Raw genomic sequence first — 18,599 nt, forward strand, 5'->3', positions numbered from 1 at the left:
CTGTGGGCCTGGGGACACAATCAGGAGGATGCAATCCAGAGCAGAAAAGAAGCCTGGTCTGCTGACACAACGCTCATATACTTTGACCCAGGAAAGAACAAAGCCCTCACAGCCAATAGCACTTCTGTGGGTATTGGCTGTCCTTTTGTCTCAGCACAAGACTGTTGGAATTGAGCTCCAGTGGTGTATGCCAGTTGGGCACTGATGCCAAAAGAACAGTGGTACTCCCAGATTGGGAGAGAGGATATTGCGGTGCACTGAGTGTTAACATTTTCACCTCAATGTATATGGGCACCCATTCCAGGTCTACATGGATCACAAACCCTTGATGCCACTGTTTAAGGGTACCTCATCACAACCGCCCCCACACGCATTGAAAAATGAGTGCTTCAATTGCAGGAAATCATCCAACTCGAGTACCGGCCCGTGCATCCAATCCCGCCGACTATTATCCCGGCATCCTAGAGCTGCAACAGGCAGGGAAGAAAAGGAAGCAGCATAAACTGAGGAGTGTATGAAGTTAGTGTTGGAATGGTCTCACCCTTTGCCTGTCCCAATAGAAGACACCCAAGAAACCATGAAGTGTAATCACTGTTTGCAACTGGCGCTCAAATCGGTGACCTTGGGGAGATGAGAACTCCTCAAGGCTCAGTAGCCCAGATGCATGCGAGAGACACAAATGCCACTGCAGATGCTCTACAACACTTACCACAAGCTGGCTGAGGAGTGGAAGAATGTCTCTTACGAGGTCCAAGAATCGTAATCCCAATGAGGTTGGTTCCCCGAATGGTACAGCAGGTCCATTTGGGACAGTAGGGCATCATGAAGACAAAGAGTAGACTCAGTAGCAAATTCTGATTCCCGGGACTAAATACGTTGTTTAGGCTATGGTGCAAGGCTGTCTATAGTGTCATGCTCCCTGGAAGCAGAGCCCCCTGCACCCATTTCGAATGAAGAAGGACACTGCACTCCATAGCCATAAGCATGGATTTTGTCAGCCTCCCGGACAGGCAACAAACCTTAGTGGTCTCTACCTCCAAATCCCGGAGGTACAGATCATCGACAATCTAAGTGCACAGAAAATCTTTCAAAAATAGGAAAAAAGTCATGGCCACTCACAGGATTATGCAGGAGCTTCGCATGGATAATGGCCCTCTCTTTTAAAGGCAAGAGGTAGCAGAGTATCTCTGGTCATTGATCATATACCAGAGGAAAGTATCCACAAGGTGGTCACAAGTGAATGGAGAGGTGGAATGGTTTATGAGGACTTTAAACAAAACCATCCACATCTAACAAACGAGTGGTCACCCGCTGGAGTGGGCCATCTACTCCTTTCTGAGTGAATACAGGTAAACACCTCATGCCACCAGGCAGCGATCCAAGTGCCTGAGAAAATGGTTCCGGATGTTATCGCTCACCACCCTGGCCTCCAACCGGACATAATTGATCAACAAAGAGTTCGCAATACACAAGTCAGCCTTTGCCATGGAGCCAGAGAGTCAAGCTTGGACTGCCCTGGTGGAAGACCAGCACCCCGGCAGAAAATTCCAAATGCCCTTTAGGCTACATCGGTGGCAAGTGGTACAACAGAAAGTAACACTGGTCACTACCAAGTGCGGGGGGCGAAGAAGTCATGAGTAACATGTCATTCGTTAAAAAGTATTCCCCGGCTCCATGCGGAGTGCATGATGCTGGTGACAAAGGTGCACCACAAAATGACTAAATCATGGGTGTGGGAATGGCTGTGAGTACATTGGAGAAAGCTGTGACCAGGAAGAGCGCACCAGTGGATTTGAGATGCCCAGGGTGGGAAGAGAGAGAAAGAATCCCAAACACTGAAGGGCAGCATGAGGCAGAAACCAGGGCGGTATTGTTTTCGACAAAATCCTGACCCGTCCCAGAGACTATGTGGTTTAAGAATGGTTCCAGAAATCCAGAGCCACCCTAGCCAGTATGTTTCATGATGTTTCTTAGTTGATAGGGAGGGATGTTATGCTCTGTGATGCATTCCTTGAGTAAAGGGGATGCACCACCTGGTTGAAAGGGAGGAGGTGGACAAAGTCCCTGAAAGTGTGTTGTTACTGTACCGGCATTAGCCTCACTATGGGGCCAACGCCACATCAAAGGGTTCAACAAAGAGGGCACCCACTTTGGGTGTGGCCAGTTAGAAAGTATTCCCGGAGTTCTCATCTGTATTAGTCTCTCCTGCCCCTGGGGCCCATATGCAGATTGCAGCCTAGTGGCAGGTTGCAACTGGTCAACAGATGTGTAGTATATGTAAAAGCTACATAAGAATCCAAAGTCACCGTAAAAGTAATTTTTATACTTAAAATGTAACTTTTAATATGTGACTTCTATTATACAACTTTTGTTAATAACTTTGTAGAAAAATGATTTCTACAGACTTCTTTTAAAAAAGATTGATCAACGGGTTTTTCTGGTAAATGCTGATATTTAAGTAGGTACTTTCTCATTGTCTTCCTCCAGGAGTCTACGAGTTGGTCAGCTTTGAGATGAAGCCAGGCGGACCTGCACTTTGGGGCGAGGCCTTTAGGGCATCTATCAGTTCTCATGCCCGTACTGGCTACACAAAGCTCATGGGTGTCTTTCACACAGAGTATGGATTGCTTAATAAAGGTAATGTTCGTAAGTGTATACAAATGGCTGCTTCTGCTTATTGTGTCCTCCATGGACAATGACACAGTGAACACAATTTAGAATTATTAGGCATATTTTATGGTGTTGTATACAGAGGTATTTGACTCGAATTCAGTTTTATATTTGCATGTCCACATATGCACTCCCTCACTTGCAGTAAAAAAAATCCACTATTAGTCCATTGATTTTTAGACCGTTTTAATGTATTCTTGTGTATTTATTTCACCAGTTCATTTCTCAATGTCTACACACAGACTATAAATCTCCTGTGCATTCCAATTTAAATATTTTCCCTATCGATTTGTTTGAGCATTAGCATATCATGTATCTGTCCTTCTCTTGGTCCTACATAGGGTAAGTCAACCTGTGCTCGTGAAAATATTTACCTAGCACTGTCAGAAGACCTCTAAAGTAAATAGAAATAAATAATATTCAAACTTATTATGTTCTATAGCTCTATTATTATATAGCCACTCTGTCGGATAATTTCATAGCGCTGTAGTAAACGTGAAACACCAAATATTTTACCATATTTCCACTTTCTTAAAAATCTTTATTGATTTTCTGCAGTGTACATACCATTACATTGGTTATAGATTTAGTCATTTTTAGTTCGTTTTTGTAGTTATTTCGCAGTATTTTGTAAGCTTGTGTTTATCTTCACCCGATTCGGATCTTTCCTAATCCATTCATATCCATACACCAGTAGAGTTGTTGGGTTCTTCCACTTATATAATGCAACCATGTATAAATTCTATCATTGGTGGGACCTAAATAAATCTGCAGTGCATAAAGTTTGTAATAAATGTAGCTGTCTAGTTGCCGCTAAGTTTCCACCCTGGGACCCTTAGCCCGGAAGAGCTGACACACATTGCATCACCCTCTGGCCAGGCCTGACCAGAGGATATAAATAAATGGACGGAGGTGGCTGGGGACTTCCTGCCCACAGTGTCTATCCAGTTGTCTCTGTGTGTCTTTAAACGCTATCACCACGAGGCCAGCTCGCCCGCATAGCAGATTTACACTGGCGACGAGGGTGGGCGTTCTACCACCCGTCGTCGACGTCCTGCACACCATGTGCCACACCGGCTGTGTGGTGCTTGGCTCCAGGCCCGTCGGCCCAGTGGAGCACTGACTAACTGCGACCCGCACTGAAGAGTTCAGGTGGAGTCTTACCTGGCGTCACAGAGGAGCAGAAGTCTGTCCCCGCAGCAGCGACTCAATCCGAGGATCTGACATCGCTGAGCTTGCCTGACGGCTGCTATCTGCCAGGTATGCATGCGCCTGCCCCCACCTGGACTGTCCTCGGCGCGATCCAGCAACGCTGGTGCGGCCAACGACTAACGAGTTGAAGCCTGCGTGGAACTGCGTGGTGCACGCGTGCACAATAAGGCTCGGACATCACAGGCAGAGAGCGTGCACGGCCTGCAATACACTGCTGTGCCAGGAACACTACACTTTCGCCTCTTTCTCGCCCCATCACCGGCCACTGAGGCAGTACCCATTACCGAGGAGGAGCCAGTTGTGTCTCACCATTAGACGTGCCCAGAAACAAAAGAAGACATTGCACCAAGCTCATCAAAGCATGTGGAGTGCAAGCAAAGAATCTTCCCATCGACGTCTGGAACATGTGGGGCACAAAGAGGCATCTACCATCAACAACTGCCATCTCAACATTAGAGGAGGCATTTAGCCTAATGCAAAGCACACGCTGCATGCGCAGGAATGAATGACCAACAGACCTAACAAGCACCACCGCCTGTACCACCCGCCCAGCATGCAGGGGCCCCTGCCGTACAACTAGCGTCGCAACACTCACAAATCAATGCGCTGCCCCCGTTCAGCGAGCTTATAGACCCAGCCCTGGCATCTCCCAGATGGGCCCTCTGGATCAGCAGGCTGAACAACTATTTCATGGCAACGCGGGAAACGGTCGGAGCAGTAAGAAGATCCCTATTACTGCACTTTGGGGCAGATGAAATCTACAAGTTGTTTGCCCACTTACTAAACACCAGGGTGTTACACGACTACGATGCTGCCGTCAGAGCCCTGAATGTGAACTTTGACCCCCAACTGAACCCAGACTATGAGAGGTTCAAACTGCGCCAAGCTCGTCAGAGGGAGGGGGAATCGATGGGCTCTTTCCATGCGCGCTTGCATGAATTGGCACCTGTACAGACGACCAAAACAAGGAGGTGAGGGCCCAAGTAATACACGGCTGCCGAAACAAGAACAGCGGGAACCTCATCCTATGACAACCAGGTATTAGTCTGAAAGCTATCCTCATCATGGCCAGGTCACATGACCTATCAGACTCCAGGGTGACAGCAATGGATATTGCAATCACCTAACAAGCGGAGAAACCTCCGACAGTCAAGACAGAAAGGGCAGACGTAATCTGACCCGAGAACAGAAACACCGAGGCAGGTGGCAGTAAAGAGGGGCACAACAGCAGCGCTGTGGGTACTGCAGAAATGAAGAACACCCGCAGGAGGACTGCCCGGCACAAGGGCGAAAGTGCTCCAAGTGTGGCACACCTAACCATTTCGCAGTGGTGTGCAGAGGGGGCCCAAGGACCCGGGGAGCCCGAAGACAATGGACCCCGTCAAAAGCAGTCAAACACCTGTCGTTGTAGGAGCACAGTAATGCCAGATCAGCCCAGATGCCCACCAGACAGAGGCAGTACCTCGAGGACTAATCAACGAACGAGGAAGGCGAGTGCTACCTAATTTCGTTTGCAAGTGAACTCAAGCGGAAGAGGCACCCACAACCAACCTGCGCCATTGAAATTGCGGGATCCCAGGTCACGGTGTTGATCGACACGGGAGCATCTGTGAATGTGATTGGGTGCCAACAATACAAGCGGCTCAACCCACGATGTGCATTGTCCCCGTCAGGATCCTCACGTATTGCAGCCAAACCCCCCTGCCACTGAAAGGGAAGATGACCGTCCAGCTCAAGGCAGAAGGACACGAAGTCTCAACCAGCTTCCACGTGGTTAACAGAGAAGCAGATATTCTAGTGGGGAACCTCACAGCCGAAGGCCTTGGATTGGTCACATTTGCAAACACCATCAAGACACTGCAAACCGAAGATGTCCTAAACCTATTCCCACAACTGTAATGCCAAGGTGTCATTGAGAAGACCACAGGGCTGACACCCTGGGTATCTCCTATGGTAATCGCGGAGAAGCCGAAGCAGCCAGAAAAAATCCGGCTATGCATCGACATGCGCCTGCCCAACCAGGCAATCAAGCGTGAAAGACACTTGACACCCACAGTCAATGACATCCTAGCTGACCTCAACGAATCTCGCTGGTTCTCTAAGCTTGACCTTAAAGCAGGCTACCGCCAACTGAGGCTAGCCGAGGAAAGCCAATATATCACTACCTTTTCAACCCACATCGGCCTCCCCCGATACAAAAGACTCAATTTTGGCATCTCTTTGATGGCAGAAATCTTCCAGAACACTGTCCGGAAGGTGCTATCGGGACTCCACAGAGTACTCAATGTCATCCTGATACACTCCGCCACCATGGAAGAACACCATCGCCACCTCTAAGCCACACTCCAACGTCTCACTGAGCATGGAATCACCCTTCACCATGACAAACGTTCGTTCTTCCAGTAGTCGATTGAGTTCTTCTGGTATGTTTTTATCCAGGATGGCGTCAGGGTAGACCAAAGGAAGTCACAAGCCATACCACAAGCCCCTGCTCCAACAACAGCATCAGAGGTCAGAAGTTCCCTTGGGATGGCCATCTACTACGGGAGGTTCATACCAAACCTAGCCATGCTGGCAGAACCACTGTGCGCCCTGGCGAAGAAAGAGGTAACCTCGAAGTGTGGCCAAGAAGAAGACGACGCATTCCAGAAAATTAAGGATGCCCTGCTAGGAAGGACCGCTATGGCATACTTTGACACCACGTGGATGACGGAACTCCTCTTTCACACTAGCCCCGTCGGGCAAGGAGCCCTCCTGACTCAGGACACAGAACCCGGAAAATGGACCCCACTCGCTTTTGCGAGCAAGGCGCTCACGCCAACGCAGTCCCGGTACTCTGACATCGATAGGGAGGCACGGGCCATCAAGTGGGCCTGCAACCACTTTCACCTATACGTCAGTGGACAACCATTTCTGGTGGTGACCGACCACCAGCCACTACTTCCACTGTTCTAAGGCACGGCACCAAATCCTCCACCGAGAATCGAACGATGGGCCATACAACTCCAGCAGTACCAAATGGAGTTAGTATATTGATCTGGAGCGAAAAACCCATAAGACTTTCTGTCACGACAGCCAGAGACGGCGGCGATCAGGAAGTAAGGACGGATGAGTTCATGGATATGATATCTCAATGGGCCTGCCCGCGAGCCATCACCTTAGATGAGATCAAAGCCGAGTCAAAGGCAGATGCTGTGCTAATGAGGGTGCTGCAGTCACTTCATAAAGAGTCCTTGGAAGTCTTTCTTCACGGACTAAATAGGTGGATTGCACCAGAAAAAGACAAGCTGAGCAAGTGCTGGAGAGTGCGTGATGAACTGAGTACTGCAAAAAACACAGTTGATGGACAGAATGTAGAACAATGTCATACATTCACACCAGTACAAGGATATGGGCCTAAATCCATCGTTTTTTTGCACTCCACACCACCCTGGGTTAGACACTGGCTATATGCAAATCAGCTCTGACCCTGTGCCTCATGGGAACAGTCCAGTCCGAACTACCAAGCCATGTCTTTCCCAGACCGGAATCAAGCATCCAAGGACCGGTTTCTGGCTATCACTGCGCACTGCAGCAGATGTAAGCATGCTGAGGGGTTCCCATATAGTCATCCCGGCAAGTCTCCAAAAGAGGGCCACATTCCTAGCACATGGGGGTCACCAAGGGACAATGCGGATAAAATCCCGCATGCGAGAGAAAGTGTGGTTCCCCGGACTCAAAGCCACTGTGGATACTCTCATAAGAAACTGCCAACTGTGCCAGCTCACAAGTAGACAGGAACACCCTGCCCCTCTAGTAACCGAAGACCCAGTGACCGCTCCGTGGGCAAGAATAAGTATAGATTGCAGTGAGTATCGACAGCTATACAAAATACCCGATAGATGAATTCATTGCATCAGTCATTTGCTCCCCTGCAACCTGTACTAGAAAAGACATTCTCACTGTTCGGACTCCCGCAGGAGATCAAGTCCGACAACGGACCTCCGTTTCAAGCGACCGAGTTTAAACATTTGGTAGCGTTACTGGGGATCCACCACCATCGGATCACCCCAGAGTGGCCACAGGCCAATGGGGAAGCATAGCGCTTCATGAGGATCCTGAACAAGATTCTGCGGACCGCTATCTCCGAACAAACTGACCCAGAAGTGGTGATGCACCGGTTCCTACGGGAATACCATAGTACTCCACACTGCACCACCCAGAGATCACCCTGGTCATTGATGCTAGCAGGGCCCCGGCGAGACACTATACCCGCTGCTGACGGTTGGGTCCCAGAACCCTATGACCCTGTCGTCACCCAAAGAAGGAGGATGGCGACCAACGAGCAGGCAAGCAAGAAGAGAAGGGCAAAGATGAGGTCTATCATGCTAGGATGCACCGTCCTCGTAAGGGCTCACCGCAGCAGAGGAAAGTTCCGCACTGCATATGAGCCCAGGGCATGGACCGTGCTGAAGACCAATGGTACCGCCATCACAGAGCAAAAGGGTGACAGAGTCATTACCAGGAACATATCATGGTTCAAGCGAGTGCACAAAACCAACACCCACTAGGTGCCTCCTGGCCTGGTAGAAGGGGAAGAAGCCACCGCTGCAAGCTGATCACGAGGCCCCAAGGTCAACCAAGCTACAGCGAACCCGCCTTCAGCGATGGCCACCGAGGCTGAGACCACCGTGACTGATACCACCACCAGGTCACCAGACAACCATCAGACGAGTTGCAGTGGCTACCACCAGCGGTACGAACTGAGACCCAATCCGAGGCCGAGTAAAAGACTTACAGACTTTATGTGTTAACCTTTTTGTTATTTCTTTTGAATGCTGATTTGGGATGGGATGTAGCGGTCTAGTTGCTGCTAAGTTTCCACCCTGGGACCCTTAGCCCGGAAGGGTGGACACACATTGTATTACCCCCTGGCCAGGCGTGGCCAGAGGATATAAATAAACGGGCGGAGGTCGCTCGGGACTTCCGGCCCACAGTATCTATCCAGCTGTCTGTGTGTGTCTTTGAACACTATCGCCATGAGGCCTGCTCACCCCGTATAGCAGAATTACAATAACCAATTGTAGAAAAGTGCCCCTTTTTATATGGTCACCTTCCACTTTTTGCTCCAAATGTTGCTGGTGAGAGATATTGGCCCTAGCATCCTTTTTGTTGGCTATTAGATCTATTGTTGTTTTTTTTTTTAAAGAAATCTGACATTGCCCGCCATCTTTATTGAGCCTCCACATTCCGTTGACGTTATGTTAACAGCTCCCACTTGCATTCAATGATTTCTTTGGAGTCTCACTGCGTCTTAGACCAGCCTTAGGGTTATGTTCATTATCGCGACACAGGATTTGATAACCAGAGCTGCTGTGGGTGCCATGTTTCTCCGTCGTCGGCACTGGGAAATCCAGTGCAGGCAGAGCTTCTGCCTGCTTGAGTGGGACATGCTACTTGTGACCCACACAAATAGCGTCCGCACTGTTCGAGCCTGTTTTGCCACACCATCGGTGCTGCGTCAGGGTTCCCAAGCAGAAAGCTAGACAAACCACCAGCAACAAAACATTTGTGCCTGCATCAGGGCACTTTATTTCACTGCCGCAGCATGAAGCGGGCCGAAACCGCCAGCACTCGACGGTGTCAGGTGAGAAAAGGAGAGCAGCTGCGCATGCTGCTCAAAGGTCCTCTATCTTGCCTCTGCCTTTTGAAAAAAAGCTTTTATGTAACGAGGAGCATGTAGGTCAGATGCAAAAATCTACTGTCCAATTTTTGGAGATCAAGAGGGGATCTACCAAAGGAATGGTGGTATGGGAATACACTAAATGCTGGCATCTGGGGAGAAAGTTTGAGATACACACTACGTCAAGAAAATAGGAATCGCAGTGGGATTCAGACCTTATTTAAAGATTTTTCAGCTCTTGAGGATAATCAGACTCAATGATCTCTCATAGATTTAGTAATATCGAGATACAGCAGAAAAAAACAGCTATATTATCTAAGATTATGTAGCTTTTTTTAGTAAGGAAGTCGCTGCTAAATTTTACACATGGAAAATGGAGTGTTATGAATATGCGGAGAATGTGGGACATCTTGTGGCCCTTCGGACCAGGCAAAGGGAGGTGGCCACAGGGATAGAGGCAGTGAGGATGAGCAGGGATCTAAATATGTTTCACCATGTGAAATTGTGAACGTTTAAAAAGATTTTTATGAGAAACTGTACACTGAGGAAGGCGGGCTTCTGGTAGGGGGATCATGAGATGTTACAATTAATTGATCGGGCTAGGCTTAGCCTGGAGGCTCGGACCACCTTAGAGCAACCGATTTCTGCCAAGGTATTACAGTAGGAATTAGTTCATTAGCTACCGGGAAGGCTATGGGGCCCAATAATATTACCCTTGAACTATATAAGGCATTGTTTAAAGAGGTGGCAGAATGTATGCAGTTGGTTTTTCAAAAAGCGTTAGTAGGGGAGATACCATCTTCAAGGGGGGCAACCCATATAATCGTAGTTAAGAAAAAAAATAAACCCCGCTGAATCCAGGGTCATACAGACCGATAACATTCATTAATTGTGACACCAAAATGTATTCTAAATTCTTGGCGAATCCTTTAGGTTGCATAATTGCTACTCTAGTATCCTCTAGACAACACAGGTTTATTACCAACCGTGGGACAGTCCATCATAATAAAAAAGTTATGACTTTATTTTTCATTGCTGAAACCACCCGGGGAAAAATGGGATTGATCTTACTAGATACCAAAAAGGCATTTGTACGGGTGTTGTTGACATTTTTGTGGGCAGTGTTAGGGAGATACAGATTTGGCTCGGGATTTATTAGAGCTATTAAATCACTATATTTGTCCGCAGGGCCAAATTACGGATCATGGGGATAGAATCTGAAGAGGTCTGTATTTCCAGGGGGACAAGACAAGCCTGTTTATGCAAACTGCTATTTTGTGCCTTGTATATCGACCCTTTGATTACTAATCTTGACAGGAATTGGCAGATTAATCCGATATCTGTAGGGCAAGTGGAATATAAGGTACTAGCATACGCAGAGGATGTAGTAATTATTACAACAGACCCTCAACAAGCTTTGTTAGAGACTGAGGAAACAGCAAAGGCATTTGGAGTTTCGTCAGCTTATAAATTGAATCAGGGGAAAACTCAAGTGGTGTGCACTAGAAATATTGGTCAGTTTGACTATCTGGTAGTGGAAGAGGCAACTTATTTGGGGATTTGCATTTCTTCAGTAGTGGAGCATATTAAATAAATGTAAACATAACTCTCCCGATATGTTCAATTGAACAGGATTTTGGGAGATTGAATCCTCTCCATCTGTCACTGGTGGGATGTGTTAATGTCTTAAAAATAACTATTTTACTCAAAATATTCTATTTGTTCAGGGCTATCCCATTGACGATTAGTCACAGGTGGCCAATGAAAATTAAAAGCCTTTGCTATGGCTTTTTGTGGGGATTCAGCTGAATCCCCTTCAATATAGTATATGAGCTTATAGGGGAGGAAGCTTAAGGCTATCTGCTGAAAAATATCGAACCCAGCCACTACAAAAAAACTAAATTTAAGGTTTTGCAAGGTGCATTTTGACCGGTCCCAGGATGCTTGTTTCCAGTCCAGGGAAGACATGGCTTGGCAGTTCGGGCTGGACTGTTCCCACGAGGCACAGGGTCAGACTGATTTGCATATAGCCATGTCTGAACTGGGGTGGCTGAGTGAACTAAAGAATGGTGATGGATTAAACCCAGATCAATTGACTGGGGGTGAGTGTTTGATTTGTTCAAACGCTCCGTCCATCATCCCCTTTTGTATCGCATTTTGATTGTGGCAGCAGTTTAAAAAGAAAATGAAAGCCTCTAAATATAACTCGTATACACCTATGTGTGGGACACCAACTCTCCAACTGATATCCTAAGACCCAACTGTAAGGAATTGGAGGCACAGAGGTATTTTATACATAGGGGATTTATTTGATGGAAACATCAATACCCATTTGGGGACTTTCAGGAGAAATATGGGCTTACTAAAGAACAGTTTTTCAAATACCTCCAGATTTGGAATTTTATTAATAAATCATTCAAGTCTTTAGTGTAGGCTACTCGAATCCTCATTACAGCGGCAATTGATAAGAGGGCTAAGATCGGTGCCCTTTATGACTTACTGGTACAAAATTTACTGTATTATTTTGGGTCCCAAAATGCTTGAGGTGGAATGTTTGATATTTTAAGAATCATTGGATATAGGTAGTAAAGTATTATTGACAGCTGGATTAAAGAGCCAACATTTAAAAACTATTTTTGTCTGTACTATACCCCAGAGAAATTATTCAAATTGCGTAGGAGAGATAATGACTGCTGCCATCGATGTGGCTCTTTGTGTGATGAAATAGTACATATGTTTTATTTATTCCCGCTATTAGGCTATTTTTTTTCAAGAGATTGGTACATTTTTAGAAGAGGTTATTGGTGGTCAAATTCAATTCAATCCTACATTGGTAGAATTAGGGGTTGTAGAGGGCTCATTGGATAATTGGTTGGCCAAAAAGAGGGGTATGTTGTTTTCATTGCCATGGCAGTAGCACAAATGTGTACCCCTGCAAACCCAGAACCACCCACATTCTCTGAATGGAGATCCAGATTCTTGGCTATTTTTAACAAAGAGATTAAGTTATATGAGTGCAAAGGTTGATCCAGATATGGTGGATCCAGATATGGCGTTCTGTTACTCAATGAATTGATGGTCTGGCATGAAGTCTATATAGCGTTGCCCTACTCATAGACAAAGTGTTTTGGGCGTGGTTTATATATCTTGATACTTGTTGCGCTATTTGCACTGCCCGTTAAATATATTGTAGATGCCCAATGGCTTTGCATGGTTGTACTTTGTCCTCTTTTTGTGAACAGATTTGGTTTAGGAGCATTGACACTGGACCTTTATTGGCTCCTTGGTCCCCCCCTCTCTTTTGTTGAATTGACTATGCACGGCTGTACGGCCGCGGGACCTACCCTATTTCCTTCCCTTTTCAAGTGGGCACACGAGGCTGGTCCTTGGGGTCGTTGGGCGCTGACTTTATGTTATGCCTTGAATTGGTAACTTCGGATAATTCCGGGGGATTAATTCTTTGCAATAAAATACGTTAGGACTAACATTACTGTCCTCGGTGTTAGGCAATTTGGCTGTATTCTCTTAGCCCCCATTTTTATGGCCTAAGCGTCAACTATGTGTTGATGGTTGTGAATTTGGAAACATCCACATAGATTTAAGGTACTTTTTGAGGTGTGGTCCAGTCACGATATCAGGACATGTTACAAACGGGGAATTTCCTACATAGATCGAAGTTAATTTTCGAGGTGTGGTCCAATCATGATACTAGGACCTGTCTCATACGGGAAGGCCTGAATTAGTGAGGAGTAACTAAAACCAGATTAATTTTGCAGATTAGTGTGAACTCTTAATCATTACCGGCATTGTTATTTTCCTTGACTATGAAGCTAGTGCGCAGAAGCGAGGGAGCAGTGTGCACGGCTAATACGCATGCGCCGCACCTTCGCTGTTTCGCACATGCGCAGTTTAACACTTCCTTGTGAGGCTTCACCGTAAAGAGTTACCGCCTCCCTTTTTCCCACCCCCCACCCGATCCATTTATTTAAGCTCTGCATTTCGCCGCCTTTATCTCATTCTCGGCGAGCGTTTGGACAGGGGTAGGTGTACTAGAGGCTACACCCGCATTACTTAGTAAGTGCCATTTCAATTAATTCCATCTTACTTCACCGGCACTTTTTCCATTGTGCTTATGTACCTGGTTTGTGTCTATTGCTTCCACAGCCCGACTTTTTGCGGGCGTCCATTCCCTTGACCACTGGAGGAATGCTCAAATTAGTATTTGGTAAGCACTGTGATGTGAACTACCCACCTCACGGTTTGGTACTTTTCACCAATTTTCAACATTGGCAGATTTCTGCCCTATAGTTGTTATACATTTAATCAACCTTATACAGCCAATGTTAGTTGCCTTTTAACACCATTAAATGCGTTATTTGAGCCAAAAGGCTCCTTGAACTAGCAGCCCCCGATCTACTGTGGACCAGTTTTGTGTGCCCGCGTAATCTTTCTATTTGAAGCACTGTGTACACATAAGTGACACTTTGTGATGCATCAAGTTGTTACTGACGCTCACTTACGGCTTACTTTGCTTTCTCTTTTTCTAGGTATCATCCAGGAGCAGCTTCTATGTAGCAGCTACAACCACATAGTGGGGACACAGGTCCCCTGATTCGCCCTGGATGAGATAAGAGGGTTCTCATTTTAACTTTTATATATTTTGTTCACGTGCACTTCACTTTGTTTTTGGTCCTGACGAGGCGCCAATGACCTACGGGCGATAGAGGCGCGAAACATGTTGACCTTGACTAGTGACACCCAGGCATAGTGGGCCTTGTGGGGTCAGTCATTTTTAAGCAGTACTCTTAACTGCCAAGGGTTACCTAGACAATCTTGTCGCTGCTTCCATACCCTTGATTTTACTACTCTATCATGTTTGCACGTAATTGATTTACCCTCCCTTACCCTTCCCCACACACCCGCATGCAACATCCGGCTAATCCTCTAAAATATCTCCGATAAAGTGACCCTTCGGGGACCCGTAGGGAATTGCAGCGCCGGCCCTACGAGGAGCAAAATTGCCCAATGATGAAGCATGACATCCTCCGGGGTGTGTGAGGGCAGCAGAGGATGTATAATGTCTTTCCCTCTCCCTTCAGGGTACTTCTTACCTAGGATCACTTTTCCCCATTCTTCCCTGTTTTTAATGTATGGGTGACTATTTGCACCCAGATACGTGGGTGACTTTTGCACCCTGGTATAGGAACTTTGTCCTCTTTTTGTGAACAGATTTGGTTTAGGAGCATGGACACTGGACCTTTATTGGCTCCATGGTCCCCCCCTCTCTTTTGTTGAATTTGCATGGTTGATCCCTCAGACCAAACCCCCTCTTGTAAATAGGGCCACTATCATTGACAATGTCTATGCTTAATTTATGGAAGTACTGTATGTTGCATTAACACTTTTTGTGATCTTTGCTATATTGCACTAATATGTATGGTGCTGTAAAATATTTATTGCTAATTTGCACAGTTGCTAAAACTCATGTTATGTATGCCAAAGGGTATAATCGATCAGCTGTTATTGTTTTTTAAGCTGTATAAAGAGAAAAAAACACTTGACAGGAATCTGAATTGTGCTCCTTGTGTGCTTTTAAATGCAAACAAAAAAACCAAAAACAAAATATGCTGATGGTTATGACTCTGATAGTGCATTGGTGTCTGCTTCCCAGAACCCAGCGACTGTGCTCTCTCCTAAAACTGTTATGTTCGACTTGGTAAAATTGGCAAAAGCTTTAAACCCTTATAAGTCACTAGTATATGGTACCAGGAAGCCCAAGGCATTATAAGTAAAGGGGTGCCCAAGGCTGCAGCACGAGTTGGTGTCACCCTGGGCGACCCACACAACCTACTGAGAGAAGGCCTGCCATTGCAGACTGCAGGAGCAGTACAAACTGCTTGAACTCGACTGTGCCCTCACCTCTGCCACAGTAATCTAAGCGACCTTTAATATATGCAAGGTACCCCTAAGAAAGGCCTCCTCAGCCCAGGATGCAGGGTGCATTATGTTTAAGGTGTGGATATGTAAGTTCAAGCCTATAATTCCCTATAGTGGCGTTCCCCATTGGAAACCACTATATGTGTTAGCGGATCATAGGATAACATGAGCTGCCAACCACACACCCTCAAGATTGGCAGGTCCTTCATGGTACAACTAAAATAAGCCATGTTTGATAGCAAACAATGTGCCTCCTCACCCGACACAATTCTTGTGCCCTGGGTGACGTGGCATGCACTCGGGGGGCATCGTAGAGGTTACCCACTGTTGCCCCCAACTTTACTGTGCTGCGGCTGACAAGCCTGCCATTTTCCTCACTTGTTGCTGCCAAGACAAGATTTTGACCTCCTGCCGGGCAGTGTGATCACTCCTAGGAGTCCAAGACCAAGGCTGGGTAGGAAGGAGGTCACATCTCCCTCCTCCTCAGATGGCTAGTGAATTAGCACATCAGAGCGGTGAGTTTCAAAGGCTACACTGCCCATGATATGCTTTTGGTCTGTCCCTTTGAATCGGGACAGCCCCCCCCACCTCAGGTGCCCTTGTACCCGGGCAAAGGGGATATTAGTACACCCCAGGAAGGCTGGCCACACCTCTAGGGTGGACAGCCGGGTCTGTACACCTAAAAGTGAATTCTGCCAACTTTAGGAGGACTGATATAGTGGGTTCTTGGTAGATAAGGTGACCTACACCACTGGATGCAGTCACCTCAGGGGCCGACTAGCTGCATGAACTAGCTGCCCATTGGCCTAAACCTAGGATTTAACACCTTGACCGCGGCACGAATTCCGCTGCGGTGCTGGCATTCTAATCAGTGGGCGGGGTTCAGACGGCCCCCGGCTGTCCTCTGCACACGCCCACCGTCCGGGGCCGTCCGCAGCATCGAAGAGGTTAAGAGTCCCCCGACACCAGAACCTCAGATCTGAACCACCTACTTCTAAGTAGGACCAAGAGAAGACCTGTGTCAGCGACAGGACTTTGCCCACCAGCACAAAGCAAAAGAGGCATATTATGTCTCTGAAGCAACAGACTTGGAACTGAGTGATTGACTCTCCTCCTTGGTTAAACTCAGTACTCCTGTAGTGAGAGACCCTTGTGTAAGCCAGAAGCAACCTCAGAGTTCCCTGGATTGGTGGAAACAGTCCCCGCAAACTACAGGTAAAACGATGTTTTGGAAACAAAGAAGTGATGACCTCAGATCATATTTTAAGGTCCAACCAATTGAGCTCGATATTAAAAAACAGGGAGAAGTACTTAGATGGGGCCAGCCCAGAACAATTTAGAATCAGACATAGGAGATCTGGCAGCTTCTGGGGGGGCTCCAAAAAGTAATCTCTCCACTATGCAAGAGCAGGAGTTGGCAGGAACAGGTGGTGCTGACCCCAGTCAGAGAGATAAAGTGCCCTCGGTGTCAGGGAGGGCCCGTGTTGACCCCTAAGACTCAAAAGGGGCCTCATCAGCTTCCTTAGAAGCACTTTTTTGTACCCTTTCAAGGGACATTCAAAAGGGGTTTTCGGTGTCAGAATCGAACCAAGCTGAAACCAGAAACTTTTGTGAGACATTGGAAAAGAAGATTGATCTCCTCAATGCAAGAACTGAGCATTGGAAAATTCTATGGGGGAACTAAAAGAAGTCGCAAATTGGTACAAAGTTCCCCAGTGGAGCGATAAAACGTATGCGTGTACTAAGGGGGAGAAGAACCAAGGCAGGGGACAAGATGTTCCCTCATTGGAACTAGAAGACCTCACACACCCAGACAGTTAGGTGTCATGCTTCATCATTGGTCTCCTGCTCCTCGTCAGACTGGCGCTGCAATGTCCGACGGGCGCCACAAGGGCGCTCTTTGTTGGAGTTCCTTTGTTCTAGCCAATGGTTGAGTGCGTGTGAGGGGTCTGGGTAAGGTGTAGTCGTGACAGGGTGGTGATATTAAAAGAAGGTGAGTCAGTCCACAAGGCTATTTATTCGCGTGGCTGACTCCCTTAGTTAAAAGGGTGAGAGGGGAGGTAGGGACTGTAAGGGGTACAGCTGACTAACTTAACCCTCTAGATAGGTCGACATGTTTCTTGCCAAATGGCAATTCTTCAGGACCTCAAGTGCTCAGTACTACACAGTGAACATAAAAAGAGAAACATACAACCTCACTCGGTCAGTAAGATGGCAGGCCTAATGGTACTGCTCTAATGGGGAGACCCTAGGAATGTTCCTACTGGGCCCCGCAGTCTGTTCCCGTGGGGCTGCTCAATAGGGTAAGGTACCTGTAGTAAGAGCAGCCAAGGTCCGTAACCTACCCCCCACGGAGAGCGCTCCAACGGTAGCGCGGCCCAGCTGGTGAACTAAAAGAAGAACTCAGTTTAACCAAAGCAGATATCTTGGCTCTTAAAAAAGAGGACCAGGAGGCCCGGGATAAGATAGAGCAGTTGGAAAATAACTCCCAGAGAAATAATATCCGGATTTTGAATATTCCGGAGGGCAAGGAGGGGGAGGATTTAAAATATTATATTGTTAAACTATTAAAAGAGTCAATGCACATTGAGGAGTCTGTGGAGTAGGTAAAGCATGATATTCAAAGGGCTCATAGGGATCCATGCAGAAGAAACCCTAACAGCTTTAAACCGAGGAAGATTCTTCTTAATTTCCACCCATACTCTTTGATGGAGAAGATTTTAAATATGGCCCTGAAGGTGAAATCTGTAAAGGGGAAAGAATTTTTTTTAAGTGCGTGCTGATTTAGCAGGAGCTGTCCTAGATTGGCAGTGGGAACTTAACGAAAAGGGTAGTATTTAAAAAACTAGGGGCAGTAGCCCTGCTAATATTCCCAGCATCCCTAAGGATTATGCACAAGAATAGGATGCGTAATCTAAGGTCACAACAAGAGGCGGACAAACTTTTGGAAGGCTTTAAGAAAGGGAATGCTTAGTCAGGATAGTTCCTTTCCCCTAGATGCCTTCTATCTAAAAGCACTTCGGGGGGGGGGGGGGGGCATTGGCGCTAAAGGTGAGGGTAATCCACGTCAATTTTCTTGGGTCATTCTAACATATAGCTATAGATGGCAATAGATTGA

The 18,599-nt window shown here is 46.9% G+C and overlaps 1 protein-coding gene across 1 annotated transcript in view; it reads left to right on the forward strand.

The window, feature by feature from the left end:
* LOC144818808 (protein NipSnap homolog 3A-like) overlaps positions 1-18,599 on the forward strand; it is a 289,090-nt gene that overhangs the window by 116,014 nt on the left and 154,477 nt on the right. Inside the window, exon 4 of the mRNA XM_078676578.1 lies at positions 2,488-2,637. Within this exon, the coding sequence (XP_078532704.1) occupies positions 2,488-2,637 (150 nt within the window). The remainder of the gene's footprint in view (positions 1-2,487; positions 2,638-18,599) is intronic.

The sequence above is a fragment of the Lissotriton helveticus genome, chromosome 2_1 (assembly GCF_964261635.1).
Source record: "Lissotriton helveticus chromosome 2_1, aLisHel1.1, whole genome shotgun sequence".
NCBI classification, from domain to species: Eukaryota; Metazoa; Chordata; class Amphibia; order Caudata; family Salamandridae; genus Lissotriton; species Lissotriton helveticus.